Source organism: Chenopodium album, chromosome 18 (assembly GCF_948465745.1).
Source record: "Chenopodium album chromosome 18, dcCheAlbu1.1, whole genome shotgun sequence".
Classification (NCBI taxonomy): Eukaryota; Viridiplantae; Streptophyta; class Magnoliopsida; order Caryophyllales; family Amaranthaceae; genus Chenopodium; species Chenopodium album.
This window is the reverse complement of record NC_137851.1, coordinates 48,990,009-49,013,188: the sequence shown is the minus strand read 5'-3', so window position 1 is coordinate 49,013,188 and position 23,180 is coordinate 48,990,009. Positions and strand designations below refer to the sequence as shown.

Genomic DNA, 23,180 nt, shown 5'->3' with positions numbered 1-23,180 from the left:
GTTTCAATTTGTAGGTTTGATTTTCGTGGAATTTGGGATTGACTTTAGTTTCGATTGGTTTGGCTGTTGAACTTTGTTTTTCTTATTTTAAAGATACTAAAAATGTTTTCCGCGGTGTGTTTTTGATAAAAGCCTTAGTCGTTATAACGATGGCGACAATGTTCTAGTTATTTCCTATTTCGTATTTTAAAAAGGAAAAACATGTATTTCAAGAGGAGAAAATTTATAGGGTGTTACAATATAACAATACGTAGGATATGTTCACAATCTTTGAGCAGTATCTTTTTTACCGCGGTTCCGATTGGGAGGTCTTTTATCCCAATACACTCTATATATGACTTAATGTCGACATTGGCATCACCCATTTTATCCGGTTTTGAGAACCTATCTTTGTCAAACACATTCTGTAAATAAATATGCAAATATACAAATTATTATCAATTTATCACACTCTAAAAAGATAAGATACTACTTCCATTTCTTATTATGCACAACAAATGATTATTATTTGTGAAACATAAAAAATTACCTTATTGTACATAATAAAAAAAACGACGGTAGTATTTATGAATTGTCTTATATGTATTGGTCAAATCATTTATGGTACCACTAGTTATAAGCTTATAACATGCACAAAATACAACCAATTGTTTTTATTCATTTCGATCAAGTTTCACCAATTGATATAATCATACAATGGTTATGATAACTTTGTCTACTAAGTTGTTGAAACCATTTATCTATATATATTCATGATGAAATCCCTAAGATGATTTTTTTTCTAACATGATTTTATTCTAAATTTCCAACATAGTTCAAATTGTGTTCGTTTTTAAGTAGAAATCCTAGTTGTTTGGAATTACAAAAAAAAAAAAAAAAAAATAAAAAAATAAAAAAACACGGAGAACATAAAATTTTAACTTACCAATGTGATAGGTATATTTGGATCAGTCACTGAAAGAGTTAAAACATCATTCCATTCAGGGTTGCAATTATTCTTTATCACACGAGTCTTCAGTTTCTGCATCAACCAAATAAGAAAATTTATCTTGATCATATTTAAATGTACTTTATAAGTTATAACTACTTTTACTACGTAGATCTAAAAACACACAAATAAAAATGATTTTTCAAAAAAAACAAGTATGTAATATGGAGTAATGCTTATGAGTCAAATATCTATACGATAGTACGTAGAACTAATCAAAAGTCCTTTATGATATTGTTAGGAAAGCTTTTCCTGGGTTGGAGTTTAATTTCAAATTTGAATCTAATTTAATCGGAATCTAATGAAATATAAATTAGATCCCGCACCCCATGTATAAAAAGAAAAAAAAAAGTGAAGACATGCCAAGCCAAATGACATAAACTCAAGATTAGATAAAAGTATATGTAATACTAGTGCAAACTAATGAAATGTTGACTTAAGATTTAGCTAGCAAGTAATCGCTAGATGCAATATTACTTGTGAACCGGAGGTGATAACAACATAAGGGTCGCTACTAAAAGCGTCACAAACTTTCAGATCAATGCCTTTCTTCACGGTGATCTTTAATGCGCCCAAAATATTCATTCTTTCTTTTTGCTCTTCTGTTTTTCTTGCTTCTTAGATGTCTTGATGATCTATGATTTGATGAGAGTTTTAGACTTTGAGAAATTCAATGATTTACTTTGTTTTATATGACATTTCTACTACATTATTAATTTAGATGAAGGACGAATTTTCAATGGTTAGATTTGAGAAATTAATATCTTAATACAAGGTTATATGAACATGGACTAATTATATTATAGTAGTGGACTAGTGGCCTAGTGGGGGGTAATGTGTCGATGTGCGTTGCACATTTGCACTTGTTTGTTCCTTAAAAAGCATTTCGTGTATAACAAGATCACTAATAAGGAAAATGTTACTAAAAATTGATAACGGAAATTTTTTTAGGAAAAATTGTCAAGAATAAAACGATTTTTAACTGGTCTTCTAAAAATAAAACGACCTTTTGATTATTCCGGAATAAAATGACCTTTGACCTACATCTGCTCAAAATAGAATAAAAAACCAGTAACTTGTTTAAAAGGTTACAATCAGACACGTGTCGCATTGCTATTAGTTAGGATTTTTAATTTTAATTTATATTTTTTTTAATAAAACTTTGATTTTTAATAAAAATTTTTTTTTAAAAAAATCACTTTCTCTCTCCTCACCTCCCCTTCCCCGTAAATCACAAGGAACTTCTCCTAATCACCACCTCTTCTCCCTTCCCCTTCCACCTTCCACCTTCCACTCATTACCCTTGACCACCCATACACCCCAAACGGCCAAAAATCCACTTTGCAACCAGCCTTCTTCAACCATCCCACCCAATGGCGGACCTTAATAGGGGCGAAACGGGGCCTGGCCCCTGATAACTTTTGAAGAAAATTTTTTAAAGCACATTTAAAAAAAAAAAGAAAAAAAAAACAAAACTGATGTTTTCTATTCTAGGCGGCAGTTAAATCAAAGAAAAGGAAAGATTCCTTCCCAATTCCCAATTCCCTAAACAAGCACTCTAACAATTGACAAACTTATAAACCCTTGGTATTTCCCCTCCCTTTACTCCTCTGTATTACAGAGTACATATTCCATTAAACAATTCACTTTTTCGTTCCAATTCAATTACAACTTCCAAGAACAAATTACAAATTTACAATATCACTATATCAGGTATATACTCGACTACTTTCTCAATTTTTTGTTTTTAAGTTTTTGTTTTCAATTATTTTTTTTACTTTTTGCAATTAATTTTTTTTTTAATGTTATTATACTATGTACTAATGATTAATTTGAGCATTAATAAACAAATTGATAATTTTAGGTGACAAGACGTTATCAAAGTTAATTAATTACTTAGTTCAAAGTATAGAGCACGTTTTGCCTTCGGTACGTCGTTCTTTATTTCTCTATTAATATTTATCGATTGATAAGTGTATGGAATATTTCAAGCATTATGACCCCAAACTTGAACCCCACTGTGATCATACACTAAAGTACGGTGGCGTTCCAAAGGGAAAGACAAAGAGCAAAAAGAGTCGCCAACAAGTTTTAGGAACTTGTAAACCCAAAAGATAATCCAAAAGGACCATCAACTACTCCATAAGGTCTTGAACCAAATAGGGTCCGGGGATGAAGGTACGAATCCAATCTACAAAAGAAAGGACCCGCCCTATAAAATAGGCCTCTACTTTGTTCTGCTCGTATTCATGTGCGCTTTTCGAATAACATACAAACATTATATTAAACCTACCCTGTTTATCTATGTTGGTTGAATATTAATGCACAAATAAAACTATTATCGGCGATCACTTGAGTTAAAATCACATTAGCCTAAACCAAATTATTAATTATCTTATTAAGCGTGATTTCAAAACAAATTCCCTTTAACAATCATAAAAGGCGTGATCAAGCAATAACAATAAAATATATCAAGCAACATAATAATAAATCAATAACAATAATGATAATAGCATGATAAGGCATAATAAAGCTTAATAATAATAGCAAGATCCTAGGCATGATACTAACAAGATTAATAACAAACTCTAGCATGTCACTAAGCAATAAAGATCAAAGCTTTAAACCTAACATGGTACTAACATGATAACATAATATTAGAAATAATAAGAGGCAACCTAAACATGATACTAGAAAGCATTAAATAACATGCTAACATGATACTAGGAATATTAAACAATAATAAACATGCTTTCTACATTGAAAGAGAGTAATAAGATTACATACTTTGAAGCCTCGTACCTCTTTCTAATAACAAAATACACAAGTTAGTAAACTTCAATGAAAATCAATAAAGAATAATTAAAGAATTAAAGAATTAAATTGAAATCAAGTTAAATAAAGTTTTGACTAGTTTTGGACCAAACCCTCAGAAATTATCAAACCTTGCACGTCTAGGGCGAAGGCAACTTCGAACTTGGCTAAGAGACTCTAAGTCTTGTGAATGCGGAATATTGTATTTGAAAAAAGGAGAGGAAGAGAAGAATTAAGGAAGAATTGATGATTGTGAATGATTTTGAAAACAGGAATTCGGACCCTATTTATAAGAAAAATAGTCCAAAAAAACATAGAATTTGATAAGGAATAAAACTACACGATGTCGCCAGGAATCGACTCTGTCGCGACGCGACAATGTCTGTCGCGAGGCGACAGGGTCTTGTCGTTTGGCGACAACCTGTATTAGCGCGTTTTCTTCACGCGGAATCCGATCTTTAATCAACTTGATCTACGGAATCCGCACAGAAGATAAAATATGTATTTTTAAGATAATAAAACAATATTTTACTCCAAATAAAAGTCTATTTTAAAATAATTAATTATTAAATCTAATAATATTAGAATTAAAAAGAACTTTCTAGAAACTTCCAGAAAACTATAATTAATCCTAATAATTTTAGGAATAATAATTAACATGGGGCCCTCCTCTAGATCATTGGGCCGTATTTAAATAATTAACCAGGCCCAGTTTAGTATTTTGGCCATAACTTCCTCATTATTCATCGGAATTGGGCTTATAATATATCGTTGGAAAGGTCTTTCAAAGCCCCATCCAACTACACAATTATTGGACCTTAATTATGGACCAAACTAAACTGGTTTGGCTATTTTCAAATAAAGTCATTTTCAAAAACAGAGAGAAGAGAATTTAATAAAAACTAAACCGCAACACTTGACTTTCAACCACTTTCACCTCATTCGATAATGGTTCAACGTGAAAGGCATTCATCACCGGGTTTGGTTTTGGGGAGACACAAATGGGTGTCTACAATAAGTTATTTTTAACTTTTGATTTATACTTGTGATTTGTGAATTGTAATGCATTGATGATTAACAAATTAGTCGCTTATGAATGTATGCTTGATTGCTTAAAGTTAGTTTCTTGTTTTCTTTCATATTATTTTCTTTGATTGGTTGCTACTTGTTAGAATTAAATAATTAATTAAAACGTAATTGGTGACATTTCTAAAATAAATTTAACATATAATTAATTTCAGGTAAACAAATATGAACAAACAAAAATCTATTACCTCCTTTTTCAAACGAAAAGAGCCAGAAAATGACACAACACCCGACGAAAATTATCTAGTTAATGAAGATACCCCTACCCGAACACATAATCATGAAGAAGGTCCATCGATTATTGATATTGACAATGTGGATATTAATTCTTTAGAACGTGATCCAGGGTTACGTCCTCCAATATGGGCTTATCCAATTGGAAAACGAAATGAAATAAGACGTGCTTATATTAAATTGGGGCCTTATCAACCTCAATTGGCAGAATATCCATTTTCAGGGCCCACAAAGCATCGTTGCCGATTTCAATCTACTTGGTTTGCTAAGTTTCCAGATTGGTTGGAATATTCACCTTCTAAAGATGCTGCATTTTGTCTACCTTGTTATCTGTTTACTGAAACACCAAATTCTCAGGTAAAATCGTTTACTTTGACCGAATTCAAAAATTGGAAAAAAGTCAATGACGGGAAACGTTGTGGGTTCCTTGCTCATATTGGAGAAGGTCCATGTACAACTCATCGAAATGCGGTTCAATTATACAGGACTCTTCCTAAGCAAAAATCAAAGATTCGTAATGTTTTTTACAAACAAAGTGAAATGAAAATCAAGCAAAATCGATTGCGTTTAAAGGCCTCTATCGATGTCCTCCGCTTGTTGACTACACAATCTTGTCCTTTAAGAGGTCACAATGAAACAAATAATTCTGAGAATCAAGGAAACTATCTTGAATTCAGAAAGGTGTTGGCTGCATATAATAAAGATGTTTCCAAAGCTATACGACAAGCTCCTTATAATGCCAAATATACTGCTCCCTCGATTCAAAAGGAGATTCTCCATATTATTTCAAATAAGGTTCGCAACTATATTAGAGAAGAAATTGGTAACACTAAATTTTGTATTATAGTTGATGAGGCTCGAGATGAATCTAAAAGAGAGCAAATGGGTCTTGTTTTAAGGTTTGTTGACAAATATGGAACAATTAGGGAGCGATTTTTTGACCTTATACGAGTTTCCGATACCACGGCAGCAACACTTTAAAGAGAATTGTGTTCAGTTCTTGCTCGACATAATTTATCAGTTGAAAATATTCGAGGGCAAGGATATGATGGTGCTAGTAACATGAGAGGTGAGTGGAATGGTTTGCAAGCATTATTTCTATTTGATTGTCCCTATGCTTATTATGTCCATTGTTTTGCTCATCGTTTACAATTAGCATTGGTTGCCGCATCTAGAGATGTTAGAGTAATACATCAGTTTTTTTCAAATTTGACTTTCATTATCAATGTCATTGTTTCATCTCCTAAACGTGTTGACCAATTGCAATCCATCAAATATGATGAAATAAAAAGGCTATTATCTATTGGTGAAATAGACAGTGGTAGAGGAGCTAATCAGACGAGTACTTTAAAAAGAGCTGGAGATACACGTTGGGGTTCACATCTTTACTCTATTCGTAGCTTGATGAAAATGTTTGATGCAACAGTGTTAGTACTTGAACACATCTCGAATGATAAGTCTTGTAATTCTTCTCAACGTGGGGATGCTGATGCTACTTTAGATCTAATGATTTCCTTTGATTTTGTGTTCATTGCCCGTTTAATGGAAGAAATTTTGGGAATTGCTAATGTTCTATGTCAAGCCTTACAACAAAAGTCCCAAGATATTGTCAGTGTTGTGAAATTAGTGTCTACAAATCATGCACTAATTCAGGAAATGAGAGAAAATGGATGGGAAAGTTTTTTAGAGTCGGTGGTATTGTTTTGTCACCAACATGATATTTTAATACCTGATATGAATTCTCCTTATATAGCTCGTAGGGGTCGAGCTCGTCATCAACAAGATCGAGTTACAATGAATCATTTTTATCGAGTTGAAATATTTTTAGGTGCAATTGACAAACAATTACAAGAGCTAAATCGGAGATTTAATGATGACGCTTTAGAGCTCTTAACTTTATCATCTTTGTTAGAGCCTAAAGACGGATTTAAAAATTTTGATCTTGAGAAGGTTTGCTTGATTGCAGAAAAGTTTTACCCCATGGATTTTACGGAGCAAGAAAGGTACAATTTGAGGTATCAATTGCAACACTTTTTTTGTGAAGCAAAAAATGAGCCTAGTTTGACTCATCATTCTACCTTGGAGGAATTTCGCGAACACTTGGCACAAACAGGAAAATCAAATGTATACTTTTTGTTTGATAGAATAATACGTCTAGTTTTGACCCTTCCTGTCTCCACAGCTACCACTGAAAGAGCATTTTCAGCAATGAAGATCATGAAAACAAGACTACGTAACAAGATGGTGGTTGGCATGGGACTTGGTTAGGAGGGTTTCATGGTGGTGGTCGGCAATGGGCTTGGCGGCTAGCTTTGTGAGGTAGTTAGCATGGTGATCGGCTTCTATGGAGGAGGTTTGTGGTGATGATGGGGTGGGGTGGGGTTTTCATGGCTGGTGGAGGTGAGGGTCGGGGGATGAGGTGGTGGTGACGGGACTGGTAAAGGCCTTTGGTGTAAAATACTTACAAAGTACGAAGTATTAAATTCATGGAGACCCACTTACTAGTACCAACTTTTTATCAAGCAATGAGGTTGTAATCAAAATTAAACATTCAAGCCCCACCAGGGGCACTTTGGGGTGGGGATTACCTATTATCCCCCCCTCCCAAAGTGCCTAGCCTGCCATTCCGGGCCAGTAAGGTCGGTGAGAGGTTCTGACTCGGTATGACTCTTCTTCTTCTTACCAACTCCCAAAAAAAAAAACCTTACTACAATACTACCAATTTTTTGTTTTATTTAAATATCATGTCAGCGGACCAAATTTCCTAAAATTTGGTATCACTATATTTTTTTTTTTTTGGTATTTTGTTTTTCAAAATCATATGATATATGTAATAATTAATCAAAAATTGACCAAACTTAATAATGTCGTGATAATTTTAAAAACTGATTGACAGCAGAAAATTGAAAACAACTTTTTACTAATTTCTTATTTTTGTTTTTTTAAAAGAAAAACTAAAAAAAAAAAAGCAGACAATCTGGAACACGGAAAAAGCCCTTACTATCAATCATCAATCAATCAATATCTTCTATATCTATATCTATATACTAAAAGACACACCAGCAATGACACGAGTCAACTTCTGGTGTGTCCTTAGTATATTTAAATTAAAAAATTGATAGTAAATATACGCAAAATATTTTCTTCCAAAATTTAGGAAAAAATCCTAAAATATTATATTTACCAACTTTATCATTAAAAAGTAATTACTTATATAGGAATTTATATATATTATATATAAAGATATGGTTAGATATCTAATTTATACCAACTTAGATATCTAACCATATCTTTATATATAATATATATAAATTCCTATATAAGTAATTACTTTTTAATGATAATTTATACTACCTTTGTTTTATATTTTTTATAACTTTTGAATATTTTATATCTCATAAAAAATACCCCAAAGTTGCAAATAAAATGAAACGGAGGCAGTAATAAAAAAATATCATGAATAATATCTTTCAACCTAACATAATTGATGAATGAAAAATTATCACAAGTGAAATTTAAAAAGAAAATGCCACCGAGGTTCAAAATAGAAGAAAGTTTGAATAAAAAATATAATATGCAATCATAAAAGAAAAAAAAAATATTTTAAGTTGTTTGATTTGGGATAAAATAAGAAATTGATTTTGGACCAAATTATTAACAAAGAGTGAAAAACCGTGTATGGGACGAGATCTAACCTAGTTTTTTGCATTATTTAAATATCATGTCAACTGACCAAATTCCCCAAACTTTGGTTTTTAAATAATTTTTAAAAAATTTGCCACATCATTTGGTCAATCCCTAAACTTTGTCATATCATCAGCTTAATATATAAAATGCCACACTTTAAAGTTAAGGGATCAAAATGCGGACTTTCATTAACTTATTGTAAGACGGGTTAAAGTTGCCTTAAAAGTATTTAAAGTTACCTTTATATCCCTACTTTTTAAAATGTTTTAGTTAACTCTTATGAGTAGTGTTTAGATGATTATACCTCTAAAATGTTTATTTACTTATACAACCTCATTAATATTATTGCCTTATTTTTTAAAACGCTTTAAAATAGTGTGCTTATATATATATATATATATATATATATATATATATATATATATATATATATATATATATATATATATATATATACACTACCAAGTACCAACAACTAAAGTTAGGATAAACGTTTCATTTAGGCCCCATTCACTTTACCTTATTTCAGCTGAACTGAAATTATTTTTAATGAACTGAAATTATTTTTACTGATTCTCTGTTATATTTCTTCTTTAAAGTTACTGATTTTTACTGAACTAAAATTATTTTACTGAACTGAACTTATTTTTAATAAACTAAAATTATTTTTACTGAATATTTTTTTTTTAAAGTGAAGGGCCTTAATATACTAAAGGTAAGTTTTTGTTCGAAAACTCTTTAAAATATTTTGGGAAGTTTAATTTAAATTTATGTAAGGCACACACGTACACAATTTTTCTTTATATATATGCTAGATGGAAGAGTTGTGTCAAGTCGATCAAATAATTGTATTTTGGGCTTTAAAGTGAAAAGAAGGGTGACAAAGGGTAAAAATAAATTTTTCATTTTAATATAACGCTACCAAGTGTCTCTAGAAAAACAAAAAAAAAACAAAAAAAAATCTCTTAGTATGAGTACTTGAGTAGTATGCTACAGCTCAATGCAATGTATGATGATTTGCTGAACCTTGGTCAAATTTTCAGTAATTTTCATTGTTCCTACGTACCATTAATTGACGATCAGTGTGATGCGCAAATCAACCATCAATTTAATACAAAATCACTGAATTAACGATATGCAATTCCCTTTAACCATTATTATTATTATTTTTTTGAAACATTTCTTTAACCATTATCAATCTAATACAAAATTGAAATTTGAATTAATTTTTCGTAAAACAGAAAACTTGACTGACAAATAAATTGCATTAACTAGCACCAAACCCGACTTAGGTGTGGACTGTGGAGAGGTCGGTCCAATATGTACTGTACTCGATTCCTAGTCACCGTAAAACCCTACCTGACATAATATATAAGTATAATCTTTGATTGTATTATTTGATCGTTTTTAATGATTTTGCTAAGTAACTATAGAAATTTTGCTAAGTAACTACAGAAAAAAAATATATAGAAAAGATTATGTAATGAAAATGAGTCAAATTACCAAAGATATACATTCTATGTGTTTGGACCTCCTGTGGGCCCACGTTCATTAAATATAGAAATTACCAAAATGCCCTTACTAAACCCTAAACGGGAACACTCCATGATCATGCACTGCGTGCATCCCAAGAAACCCTAATATAGCCCAACAGGGCCTAATACGGCCTAGAACGGCCAGAAATCCTAATCCTAACCCTAATCAAATGAGTTAATCCTCTCCTATAAATACTAATCATCACAGATTAACGAGGTAATTAATTTTCTCCACACTCTCTCTCTACAAATTCTCTCTAAAAACACAGTTTACTGACTTGACCGTTGGAGGGGCTTTCTCGGGTTTGACCAGACGAGAAGAAGAATGATAGATACTGCTATCCCAATGCTAGAAAAAAGTCACAAGAGCTGGAAGGAAAGACTTGGGTTTCTTTTGTCAATAATTTTTGAGATTATCTATAACGTAACTTTCGTGGCTTGTTCAATCACTGCGTTCATAGCGAGCGGTATTGTAATTGTAGGACTTTGTGTCTGCATCGTAGCCTCCATGTTTCGGTTAATCCAATTTCTTATTTCACTAGTAGCGCCTGATTTAATCAAATAGTCTTTTAATTAATCTTCTATTAACCTATTGAGGAAAATAGGATATATTTTCCAAATATCTTAGGATATCTTTGATAGCATATTTTTGGTAGTTAGTAATATCTTTTGATACTTTCCTAATTCTATCTTGATTGGGATTGTTTTAGCTTGTATTATATATGGTGGTTCTCTAAGAAATAATACTCAAGCTTTCAGTTTCATTAATTCTACATGGTATAAGAGCCAGAGTTTTTTTTTTTTTTTCATAAAATTTAATCATGGCCGGTGATGAACCACCACCACCGCCGCCACCACCAAAAATCGAAACTAATTCTCCGTTTTATCTAGGGGCGCATGATAGGCCCGGCGATTTTATTACTCCAATTTGGTTAAAACTTGACAATTTTGATTCATGGTCTCGTGCGATTTATGTTGCGCTTTCTTCTCGAAGGAAATTTGGGGTTTTAGATGGTACTATCACTGATTGTGTGCCGCCTGCAACCAAGGAGGATTGGGTTGTGGTACACTGTATGCTCGTTTCATGGCTCATGAATACGATTGATCCGGAGGTAAAATCTATGCTTTCTAATTATGATAATGCAAAACGTTTGTGGGATGATGTGCATGAAAGATTTTGTGTGGTTAATGGTCCTCGTATTCAAAATTTGAAGGCTCAAATAAATAGATGTGAACAAACTAAAAATATGTCAGTGGCTATTTACTTTGGCAAATTAAAAGTTTTGTGGGATGAACTTGCTAAACTTGAACCATTAATTAATTGCAAGTATGGGAAGTGTACATGTAATGTTGGTAGGCAACATGAGAAAAGGCGTGAAGATGATAGGCTACAACAATTTTTATTAGGTCTTTGTTCTGATTATTATGCTCAAACTAGATCTAATACATTAGCACAAGACCCTCTGCCTAGAGCTTATCAACAAGTCTCACAACAAGTCTCACAAGATGAGCTTGTTCGAGGACTTGATAGGGATCGAGAGGAACCACAACAAGTTGTTATACCAATGTATGAAAACTATCAGATAATTATAATAATAATTATCATTATTATTTTTTTTTTATCTTTATCTGATTTTTTTAGAATGCTTGTTATTTTTTGATGATAAAAATACTCTATTGTATTATGCATCTTTCAATAATTTTACGTTTGTACCTCAATTTATTTTTTTTATACAAGAAAGTAGAAATTATAATAATAGGCTAATACTATTTAAAATGTACAACGATATTGTTTAAAATACAAACATCCAAACCTTCAAACATAAATATCTATATCTATTGTTCATAAGCAGCACTCTAGCTGGTAGTCTGGTACTAGGTAGTGGCTCTTATACCAGAGCGCCATATTCTTACCATACACATCAACTTTGTGAGCCAAATCCCTTGGAATATGATTGAGGAAGGCCATCTCAAAGCCATTCAAGAGTAGAGCAGCCGCATCACATACATATAGCAGCCAAAATATTATGATGATGAGGATTACCTCTAGTAGTAGGCAGCATTGTTCTAAGAGATTCAGCATAATATGTTTAGCAAGACCATCAACGGTACCATAGCATATAATTCAGTTGCCAAAGGATTAACAACATTACTTAGTGTTGTTACTAACACTGCCACGTAAGATGAGTTTGTTACAAAGTTTGTTATGATATTGCTGATGTAAGAAAGTTTGTTACAACATTCTATTTTGCTTCTTTGTTGTAAGAATCTTCTAGTAGCAGTATAAATGTTCTGCTCTAGCTTCTTCCTGTTCAATTCAATGAAACAAATTCTTCTCTCTTCTTCCCTAAATTTTCTCTCTAAATTCTCTCTAATTTTGCTTTCATCAAAATTCAATACTTAGACAAATTGTAAAGACTAATTTCACTTTTCAATCAACATTACAAAGTAAAATATAATAGGAGTAAACCGCCAAAATTATGCTACTCAAAATTGCGGATTACTAACAAAATCAGCATCATTACTAGTCTATCGAAATTATGCTATTCAAAATCAGCTTTCAATTTACTTACGAGTTTTCTTAAAAATGAAAGAAAATGGATTTAGTATCACCTAGTCAGCATCATTACTCCCGTAATTCAAGGCCCATACTAGCAAGCACATCATGAATGTCCAGATTGCAAGAGCTAAAAGCAGGAACAGGATGACCTTCACCGCATTATCAGAAATGTTACCTGATGAAAGAGCACGAATCACTTCAGCGATCAAATTGTTGTTGCGATTATTTACGGGATTTTCTTCATCGGCCATTACAGTAAGAGAGAGAAAAAATCGGAAAGAGAGAGAAAATGAGATTCTGAAATTAGGAGAGAGAAACTATGATTATGAAGTTAGGGGTGAAAAAATGAGTTCGTATATAATACGGAAATGGGTTATCCTTAATTGTCTTGCATCATCAAACAAAAAAAACGAGAGTAAGGGATAGTCTAAGGTAGAAGTGTCAAAACCAAACCGACCCGAAAAGAATTATTCGTTTCGAACTGTAATCATTAGAAGGCGTTTCTTAGAACGTCAATTCTTATAGAAAGATGTTATCTAACCATCTTAGCCAATCATCAACCATGTTGTATATATAAAAATAAATGTATATGATTGCAAATCACAAGATTTAATCTAATTAAAAAAATACCATAAATATCAAATACATATAATCACAAGGAATAATTGAAGTAGCAATCTAGTGCTGTAAGTATAAACTTTGACTTCTTTTTTTTTTTTTTTTTTTTTGAGTAGGTATATACGATCTTTGACTTGAATAGTTGCGGGAGCACGTTGTCACGTGTTGACTCTTTCCTTAAGTCCCTTGCACGCGTCCTACTAGAATTACTCCTGCAACTCTAGTCAAGGATCCCCAAAGTACCTTAGCTATGCTAAGTACGATGCTACAAGTTAAGTGAGAAAGCTGGGAAAATGGCTAAGTGAGCAAGTAAGTAAGTGAACAAGAGAGATTGCTTCAAGAATGTTGTGTATTGCTTGAGAGAAGTTTACAAGTGTCTGAATGATTTACAAAATGAGGGGAAGGTCCATATTTATAGGCCTCCCAAGTTCCTAGAGGCTTCTACTCTAGAACATTCTAACTTCCTCAAATGGAGGGTCCTAGAAGCTTACTTTTCCAGAGCCTTCTAACAATTTTGAGTTCCTACTCGTATGTACATCATTCCGGAGTATTCTATACTACTCTAGAGTTACAAGAATGTACAAAAGCTTCCTAGAAAGTTCTAGAAGCTTCTGGACGCATCCCGAGTCTCCTAGCACGTTCTGGAAGGTTTCGGACTTCTCCTCGAAAATCTGGCTGCACCATTGTGTTTATTGGGCCCAAAAACGGTGGACCCCAAAGTTTGGGCTCATTTGGGTTTCATTTGGTCGCCCAAATAACCCATTATTGTGTTACTGTCAATTGGGTGTTCACTAGGAAAACAGTACCAAATCAAAATAAAGCTCTTTAGGGGGAAGGTGCTTCCTAGCACCCATGGGCATCTCCCTTGGCCCGAATTGCTGCCTAGTGCCCAATTGACGCTTGTTGCTGCCTTGGTGGGTGTGGGATATAAGTCGTGACAACGTGCTCGATAAGGAGATTCAAACCCTCAACATTTTATAACATCTAAGACAATTATCAACTATATTATTATATGTTAAAAATGTACACTACAAGTTTCAATTAATAATCTCTTCTAAAAAAAAGTTTTCAATTAATAATAATAATAATAATAATAATAATAATAAAAATAAAAATAATCAAACAAATAACTCAATTTTGATTTGACAACAATAATTTCAATTTTATAAAGCCTTTAATAAAACTTATTGATTGTACGTCTACAACAACAACAACCCGGGTAACACTATCACTACTCAATAGTTATTATATATAGAGGTGTCAAAAGTACACTCGACCCGACCCGATCCGAAAAATATCCGATTCAGATTTGGACATAACAATTTAATATGACTCAATTTTAAAATTTTATCTGACCCGACCCGACCATATCAGACCCGATCCGATCATCCGAATTGACACCCCTAATTATATAGTAATACATTGTTAGATTTGTTATAATTTATACTTTACTTTACTTAAAGTTTTTTGACATAAAACATGAAAGAAGTATACTCCGTTTTCCTTAGGTAATTTGTTGTATAATGGACTCAAAAAAGACGAGATTAAAAAAATGAGAGGGAAAACTCCACGGGGTAAATTTTGCAATCGTGGATAATTCAACATCCCAAAAAAGACCAAAAATCTATTCCCTCCATTGCTCCACATCATCATCTTGTTCCCACCTTTCACTCACTCAACCACAATTGAAGCATGAACACTTTCCTTCTCTCTCCTCCACTCCCCACCCGCTTCCCTCCACCCCATCTCCACCACCACAACAACCACCCCTTCCTCTCTTCTCCACCACTCCTCCGCCGCATCCTCTCTCCTCCACCACCCTTCCCCACCACCTTCTCCGGCACCCTCTCCGACCACCTCACCACCGACGACCTCCCCACCTCTCGCAACCGCTACGACTTCTCCCCTCTCATCAACTACCTCTCCAACACTTCCGAAACCCCCACAAACTCACCCCCCAACTCACTCGACTCAACCGAGTTCCAACTCGCCGAGTCATACCGCGCAGTACCCACTCACCACTGGCACTCCCTCCTCAAATCCCTCGCTTCTTCCCCCACCACCATCTCCACCGCTTACGCTGTCGTCACCTGGTTGCAGAAACACAATCTCTGTTTCTCTTACGAGCTGCTCTACTCCATCTTAATCCACGCTTTGGGGAAGTCGGAGAAGCTTTACGAAGCGTTTCTCCTTTCGCAGCGCCAGAAATTGACCCCGTTAACTTATAATGCCTTGATTGGAGCTTGTGCTCGAAATGATGATCTTGAGAAAGCCCTAAATCTGATGTCGAGGATGCGACAAGATGGTTATCCGCCTGATTTTGTGAATTATAGTTTGATTGTGCAGTCGATTGCGAGGACGAATAATAATAATCATGGGGATTCGTCTGTTTTGGTTAGATTGTATGAGGAGATGAAGTGTGATAGTGTTGAGCTTGATGCTCAGCTTTTGAATGATTTGGTTGTTGGGTTTGCTAAGTCTGGGGATGTTGATAGGGCGTTGTGGTTTTTGGGTGTGGTTCAGGGGAATGGGTTGAGTGCCAAGACTGCTACGCTTATTTCGGTGATTTCGGCGTTGGGGAATTCCGGGAGGGCCGAGGAAGCCGAGGCCGTGTTCGAGGAGCTTAAGGAAGGTGGGTTGAGGCCTAGGACAAGGGCTTATAACGCGGTTTTGAGGGGGTATGTGAAGGCTGGGATGTTGAGGGATGCTGAATCCATTGTTTCGGAGATGGAAAGGATTGGGGTTTTGCCTGATGAACATACTTATAGCTTGTTGATTGATGCTTATGCGAATGCCGGGAGGTGGGAGAGTGCTAGGATTGTGTTGAAAGAGATGGAGGCTAGTAATGTAGGGCCTAATTCGTTCGTGTTTAGTAGGATTCTAGCTAGTTATCGCGATAGAGGGGATTGGCAGAAGTCGTTTCAAGTGTTGAGGGAGATGAGGAATTGTGGGGTGAAGCCTGATAGGTTATTTTATAATGTGATGATTGATGCTTTGGGGAAGTATAATTGTATGGATCATGCTATGGATACCTTTGAGAAGATGAAATTGGAGGGGATCGAGCCAGACAATTGTACATGGAATACATTGATTGATAGCCATTGTAAGTGTGGGCGGTATGATAAGGCAGAGGAGTTGTTCAAAGAGATGCAAGAAAGTGGGTGCGCGCCTTGTATAACTACGTATAATATTATGATCCACTGTTATGGTGTGCAAGAGAAATGGGAAGAGGTTAAGACTTTAATGGGAAAGATGCAGGGTCAAGGATTGTTGGCTAATGTTGTGACATATACCACTCTGGTTGATATATACGGGCAATCAGGAAGATTTAAGGAGGCCATTGAATGCCTAGAGGTTATGAAAGCGAATGGATTGAAACCTTCGGAGACCATGTACAATGCCTTGATCAATGCCTATGCTCAAAGGGTATGAATTGTGTCTTTTCTTCAAATTCTTGCTATTTTGCTCATAAATTATTGACAAAAAGTTAAATATAAATATCTTGTGATTATATGTGTTGAGTTGAAGATCTATTGATGGATTGTAGTGCAAATTGTTTATATGAGCAAGTTTTAGATCATAGTATGATGATATGATCAGGCCTTTAGTTGTTGCAAAACTGGCTGTGGGGTGGGATTCACTTGTTTTGAATATTGTACTGAATCAAACCTTCCTGCTTTACGGGCTTAATACTAGGCAGCAGTTAGTTAACGTATTGCTTGGGTTGATCATATTACCTTCTTGACTTGCAGGGTTTATCAGACCAAGCAATTAATGCATTTAGGCTCATGCGAGCAGACGGCCTCAAGCCTAGTATTTTAGCTCTCAATGCATTGATCAATGCATTTGGGGAGGACAGAAGGGACGCTGAAGCATTTTCTGTCTTACAGTATATGAAAGAAAATGTAAGTCCTGTGTTGTGCTTTTGTTTTGCTGGTATGGTTGTTTCCTCATCACCTCAATGAATTAACTTATTTTCTGCTTAATTATTCTATTGGCTGTGTTTGCAGGACTTGAAACCTGATGTAGTTACATATACAACCCTTATGAAAGCGTTAATCCGTGTTGAAAAGTTTGATAAGGTAAGAATATCTACATTCTTGTACATCGTATACAAATCTATAGAAACTCTACAATCATTTTCTGCATTTGTTGTTTTTCCATGCCAATTATTGTTACACAATCGATTCTACTGCTAATCTAGCATTATACATTCTCTGTTGTAATCCCTTGTAGTCCTGACTCCTGAGTGCTGCCTTTTGCTGTTAGACAAAGGGTTCTACTGTATTATACTTTCGGCTAGATGTCATCAATGTGGTATTGAGACTTGACCAGGGCATATTTTGTTCTTATGTTAACTAATGTCCCATTTGTGGGTTTTTATAGAACAACTAAAAAAAATTATGAACTTTTTCTTTCTTTTCTCATGCTGAATTGCTGATTGCTATGTTGTGGTTTTAGAATTTGGGCATTTGTTTTTATCAAATTGACCAGCCATGTCAACTAGCTAGGCTGCTAGGCAGCCCTGCCCTGACAGATATGGGATTATCTGGTTTCAGATAACTTTAATGAAGAATTGTATATGGGCACTTGTCCGCTTTATTGCTTTAATGCACTTCTTGCAGCAAAATACAGAACACGATGATACAGTTAGTACTTAGTAATATGTGACTTGGTATTGTACTAGAAGCAAGATGCAGTGTAGGAAAGGTTGCATATATCAACATTATGACATCTGAAAAATGGAAAACACTATATTTTTGTGATATACTAATTGTTTAATATACTTCAGGTTCCTTCTGTCTACGAGGAAATGATATTGTCTGGCTGCACCCCAGATAGGAAGGCTAGATCAATGTTAAGATCTGCACTGAAGTACATGAAGCGGATGCTGAGATGATAATTATAGCAAATCAATCTTCCAGCAAAACCTGATGATACGTGACAAAATTGAACATAATTGTTGTTTTTGATGGGGTTAGTCTTCCTAACTATCCTCATGATCTCAGAATCTGTTATGTAGGTCTAAAAATGTTTTTTTCAGTCTAGTCAGATAATAAGTTTTTATTCACATACAAAGTACGAATTAATTTTTTATAAGCATGGATAAAGGTCAGAGATTTAAGGAACTGCATGATATTCCTTGGTTCAGTTTCCCTCAAAACCTCTGTACAAAAGATGATAAGAAGCCTTCCAAAAATCCAAATACATAATTTCTGTCAGTAGGTTAATGATTAAGAAGAATAGTATAACCTCCATCCTTTCAGAATTAGTAGTTTCATTGTCTGCAAAATGTTGTCACCTTCTGAACAGTGATTAAATTTCCTAAACTGGCATTACCTACATAAAGTGATGCAGAACTGGCATATTTTATTAAGGCATTTGGGTCATTCTGTGATATCATGTTTGATCCTTAATTGTGAGGGCATGAGGCAATGTGACTACTAAATACATATGGAGGGGGTGGCTCCTTCCAGACAGGCCAGAATTGGCACCAGGCTGAAGGAGTCGAGTCATCTTTGAAAATTTGACACTTGGATTTGCAAAAATGATAACCTGCCATTCATTAGTCCTCTATGAAATAAAAGCTAGCGAAAGATAAATCACTACATTATATTACAAGCAAATTATATTTTGCTGAAAAATATTTCTGCTAAACTTTTTTCTTCTGGATATGTTTTACAGTGCAGGTCGTAATGATCTGTGATCATGTACATTCATTTGTAAACTTACCCCTGTTGCCTCTGTAGTTACTATTATTCACCATAGTTGCAGAAATCAGAAGCTCATAACAGACCTACTTAGAATTTAGGACACCTTTATTGTAAAATAGTTTGTAATTTGTATATGCTTCAAGCTTCAATTACTTGAATAACAGCATCACATTGACTTATTTTTTTGTACACCTGATAACAAATCTGTTCCATGATGTAATCTTATAGTTCGATTTATGCCTTTTGCCTTAATCTATCTCAGATTCTAGTATATGTTTATAACCAATAAAACTCCTGTAACTTTGTTTATGTCGACTAATCAGAGAGACTAGAATAATTTAATACTTCCTTTGGTTTCACTTCCAATATTTTGACTTTTGCCTATTCTCTCATGCTATATTTAAAATATCTTTGGTAATTAATTCTCAAGGTGTGAGTTCTTGTTATGTTTTCTATATATTTTTCAAACTATTATAAATTATTTAATAATTGTATTTATGATTGGTTTTATGCATTGATAAGGGGGAAAGACATACACTCCATCTAATTATTTACCCTAAAATTTCTGATAGCTTCATCAAATTGCCTGAACTTTGTGGTGGTCATCGGGAAAAAAAGTGCACCCTAGGTTGATATAGATGAGCCCTACATTTAAATGGAGAAAATAAAGAGCAAGATGAATTCTACGGTGAGTATAGCAGGAGAAAGTGGGTACAAGGTAAGCATAGGAGGAGCGAAACACTTAGGGGAGAAGTTTTTACGTAGTTTTTTTATTTTATCATCAAAGTTTTGTGGAGAGTGAGATTATCATTTTGTAATCGGTACTACTTATTGGTGTATAAATAATGCTTCGTATCGATTGAACTACTATAAAAGAAAAAAAATCGACCAGCTACTATAAAGGGTGTTGACCTATTTTTATGCAAAATAAGTATGTATAAAAGATTGAGACAACGTGACAACTAAATCCAAATATAGATAAGAGATGTAAAGATAAATAGAAGCATGTATATAGCATTTTTAATTCTAATCTTTGCAAGTTATCACATCCGGGGATATCCCCGTTATTTGGTTTATAATTACCAAAATACGAAATACGGAGTACATATTTATCAGCACTATATTTGTTCCTTAGGTTATCAATTGAAATTTAGTTGGCCATACTTGGGCTGTTGATCAGGACTAAAAAGTCCAAAATGCTGCTCAGTGGGAGCTCCTTGTTTGTTATTCTCATCAAACATAGCAAACAAGTAAGTTTCAATTCCTTGTTGTTTCAAAGGAGTCCCCTGCTTCACATGACTTATCAAATTCCTGTAATAAGTTCCTGCATTGTCCACCGTCGTGGCAGCGTCTCCACCTTCTGATGGCCATCCGGTCTCAGACACTACGATGGCGGTATCATGTGCATCGGCCCTCCCTAAAGCCGCGTACACTGCATCTACAAGTGCATCAAATAGATTTTGATAGTTCAATCCATTATTAGGATCATTGGCCACTGTACCAGAGGCAGTGAATAATGCGTAGTCAAGACGGATTTGCCCCTCATTGTTTATATAGGCGAAATAAGGATACACGTTAACCAGCAAAGGTGAACCATTGCTCTTTAAAAAGTTGATTATTGGGGTGATGTATGAAGAGTCAGTAAACTGGCCGTTGGATGGTGGAAAAGAATTTGTGATTAAGGTTGTGTCAATGGCCGTAGAAACCTTAATCTGACCACTTAAACCATTTGAATTCAACGCGTTAAGAACATTTTGCATTGCTGGTTGGACTGATGAGGCTTGTGGATCAGACGGATGGACTTCATTCCCTACCGCAATGTATTTTATTGATGATGCATAAGGAACGACGTTGGTTTGAACCCACTGGTTAGCAGCTGATTGATCCGACCCTAGAGACTGAAGGTTGTCTTTGGGGACATCTAGGATGATTTTGATACCTGATCCTTGTAGGGCGGTTTGGAGAGTTTGATCAGGAGAATAGATCCTCATAGCTCCTATTTGGTTGGATTTGTAGAGGTTAACAACGTCTTGCTTGGATGGTAAGTTGTCTCCATTGCCCCCATAACATACTCCAATTTGCGCCTCTGCATTCATTCAATTATTGCACATTGATTAAAACTGAGCTGAGTACATGCTTAAGGAATGAACACGTAGGATTTAGACCATACAAAATTTACTAGACCCAAACTTTTCCATTTGAGTTGACTTGACCTTGTTTGATCCGATTAAATTGTAGATCCAAATTGAAACATATTTGTTTTCTATAAATAATTGACTATAGACTTGTATATAAATGCTTTACTCAATTTGAGTACGTTTTGAATGGTCCATCATAAAATGGATGTTTTCCTAAACCTGATTGGATTACTAATTTGACATCTCCAATATAATGTTGTTTAATACTCCGTACTTGTTATGTTTTAGGAAGGTCATAAAGGTCAGATCAGTGTACATACGTGCATTGTGACACCTTTTCAATTATACTTCGTGTATATAGAGCATTAATAAAAGTTCTGCTACTCACCTCGTCACCTAAGTGTACATATAAGAGGTAGAGTAATTTTTTTTGCTTGTTTGATACTTTTTGCAAATTTGCAAATAATGTTATCAAATGAGAAAAGGAAAAAAAAAAAAAACAGTACAACTTTCAAGTATTGTTTATGTACTATATTTATGCAGCAAGACGTACACAATAACCAACATTAAAAACAACAAAGATGAGATCATTAGATAGATCTGTATATTTATACCTGCAGAGTGTAAGCTAAGGAATAAGAATGCTATATTTAACAGTATCGTGGCGACGACCATGGGAGAATTGCTAGGAGTAGCCATGGAAAACATGATAAAGAAACCAGTGGTTATGTGTTTAACACTACTTGTAGATTAGAAGAAGCAAAACTAAAATGCGTTGATGTTTTGAACTCCTTCATCTGCCCCTTTATATAGATTACATATTCACATCATTAGGCAATGAACCAATACTATTATTTGTTTATTCCACAAAAATGTTAGGCAATGACCCAGTAATTACCCCATTATTTTCTACATTATATGCCAAAACTTCTTGGAAATTAATATTATTATGATCAAATAATTCCCATTTTCCCACACTGTTAGGGTAGTGTTTTTGTTCTTGCTTGTTTTTTGGTTTCCTCAAATTTGAAAATTCAATACTTCATTTAATGCATGAAAGGAGCTTATTGAATTGGAGTATCAACTACGTAGTACAAGTCTACGAATAGAAGTTCTTTCTAACGGTTTAAAATTAAAAGACGTGTGTAATATTCAGAGAATTATAGATGACCAAAAGTTTAATATGTACATACAATTTATTGTTTGACAAGGAAGCTTGATTGAATTTTCCCTATAAACCCAATTAACATTCTCTCGATCTTTGAACATATTGAAATACACTTCTCCTTCCTAGTTAGATCTTAATTTATGTGTGTTCATAGCTAGCAATCCATTGCTCATGCCGGGATCTCATCAACAAAATGTTGTTGCTAGCTAAGACAAAGCTTGGGAGGTACAATATATCCTTAGAAATAAAGGACTAAGACGACCAAACATACGAGTCGGGTGTTTGAAAGACATGAAGCTTAGCTGCTAAGAGCAAGAGTGTAATGCTAGTGTAATGCTTGCAGCACATACACTATGTTGCATGACTTGCATCAAATGTATTAGCTATATAGCTCTTATAGGCAAATTCATTAGTGAGAAGTAAATTAAATACATCAGTGGCCGTGGCCGTGACATTAAACCTACTTACTATTCCTTCGTATGATTTACTAGATTTTGTTAAAATTAGATAAGATCATATTAGACTATGCAATTCACAAAATTATGAAGAAAACGACTCATATTATACTAAAGTAGAAATAATTTAAACAAAATCTCAAAATATTTAAATCAGACTAGAACCAATCCAATCAAAACACA

The 23,180-nt window shown here is 34.2% G+C and overlaps 5 protein-coding genes and 1 pseudogene across 7 annotated transcripts; 4 read left to right on the top strand and 2 right to left on the bottom strand.

Moving 5' to 3' along the window:
* Positions 1–233: 233 nt before the first annotated feature.
* Positions 234–1,621, bottom strand: LOC145592287 (protein C2-DOMAIN ABA-RELATED 7 pseudogene; annotated as a pseudogene).
* A 3,432-nt stretch (positions 1,622–5,053) lies between these two features.
* LOC145592286 (uncharacterized) lies at positions 5,054–6,103 on the top strand. The gene has a single exon (XM_081648733.1). It carries the CDS (start codon positions 5,054–5,056, stop codon positions 6,101–6,103), a length of 1,050 nt encoding a protein of 349 aa, XP_081504859.1.
* Positions 6,104–6,184: 81 nt separating this feature from the next.
* Positions 6,185–7,390, top strand: LOC145592285 (uncharacterized). Its single transcript, XM_081648732.1, has one exon. It carries the CDS (start codon positions 6,185–6,187, stop codon positions 7,388–7,390), a length of 1,206 nt encoding a protein of 401 aa, XP_081504858.1.
* Positions 7,391–11,165: 3,775 nt separating this feature from the next.
* LOC145592284 (uncharacterized) lies at positions 11,166–12,334 on the top strand. Its single transcript, XM_081648731.1, has 2 exons — positions 11,166–11,897; positions 12,224–12,334. Exons 1-2 carry the CDS (start codon positions 11,166–11,168, stop codon positions 12,332–12,334), a joined length of 843 nt encoding a protein of 280 aa, XP_081504857.1.
* Positions 12,335–15,176: 2,842 nt separating this feature from the next.
* On the top strand, positions 15,177–20,107 carry LOC145592485 (uncharacterized). Of its 3 annotated transcripts, none has more exons than XR_014102426.1 (5): positions 15,177–16,948; positions 17,275–17,427; positions 17,533–17,604; positions 18,315–18,499; positions 19,809–20,107. XR_014102426.1 is itself a non-coding variant. In XM_081648953.1 (4 exons), the coding sequence occupies exons 1-4, from the start codon at positions 15,215–15,217 to the stop codon at positions 18,420–18,422; spliced, it is 2,067 nt and encodes a 688-aa protein (XP_081505079.1). In that variant the 5' UTR covers positions 15,177–15,214; the 3' UTR covers positions 18,423–18,647. The 3 variants fall into 3 exon arrangements, 1 of the variants encoding a protein (XP_081505079.1); XR_014102425.1 differs by lacking the exon at positions 19,809–20,107 and adding an exon at positions 19,208–19,557; XM_081648953.1 differs by lacking the exon at positions 19,809–20,107 and having other exon boundaries at positions 18,315–18,647.
* Positions 20,108–20,224: 117 nt separating this feature from the next.
* On the bottom strand, positions 20,225–22,140 carry LOC145592486 (glucan endo-1,3-beta-glucosidase-like). The gene is made up of 2 exons (XM_081648954.1): positions 21,989–22,140; positions 20,225–21,322 (listed from the first exon to the last, which is right to left on the bottom strand). The coding sequence occupies exons 1-2, from the start codon at positions 22,080–22,082 to the stop codon at positions 20,376–20,378; spliced, it is 1,041 nt and encodes a 346-aa protein (XP_081505080.1). The 5' UTR covers positions 22,083–22,140; the 3' UTR covers positions 20,225–20,375.
* Positions 22,141–23,180: the final 1,040 nt, after the last annotated feature.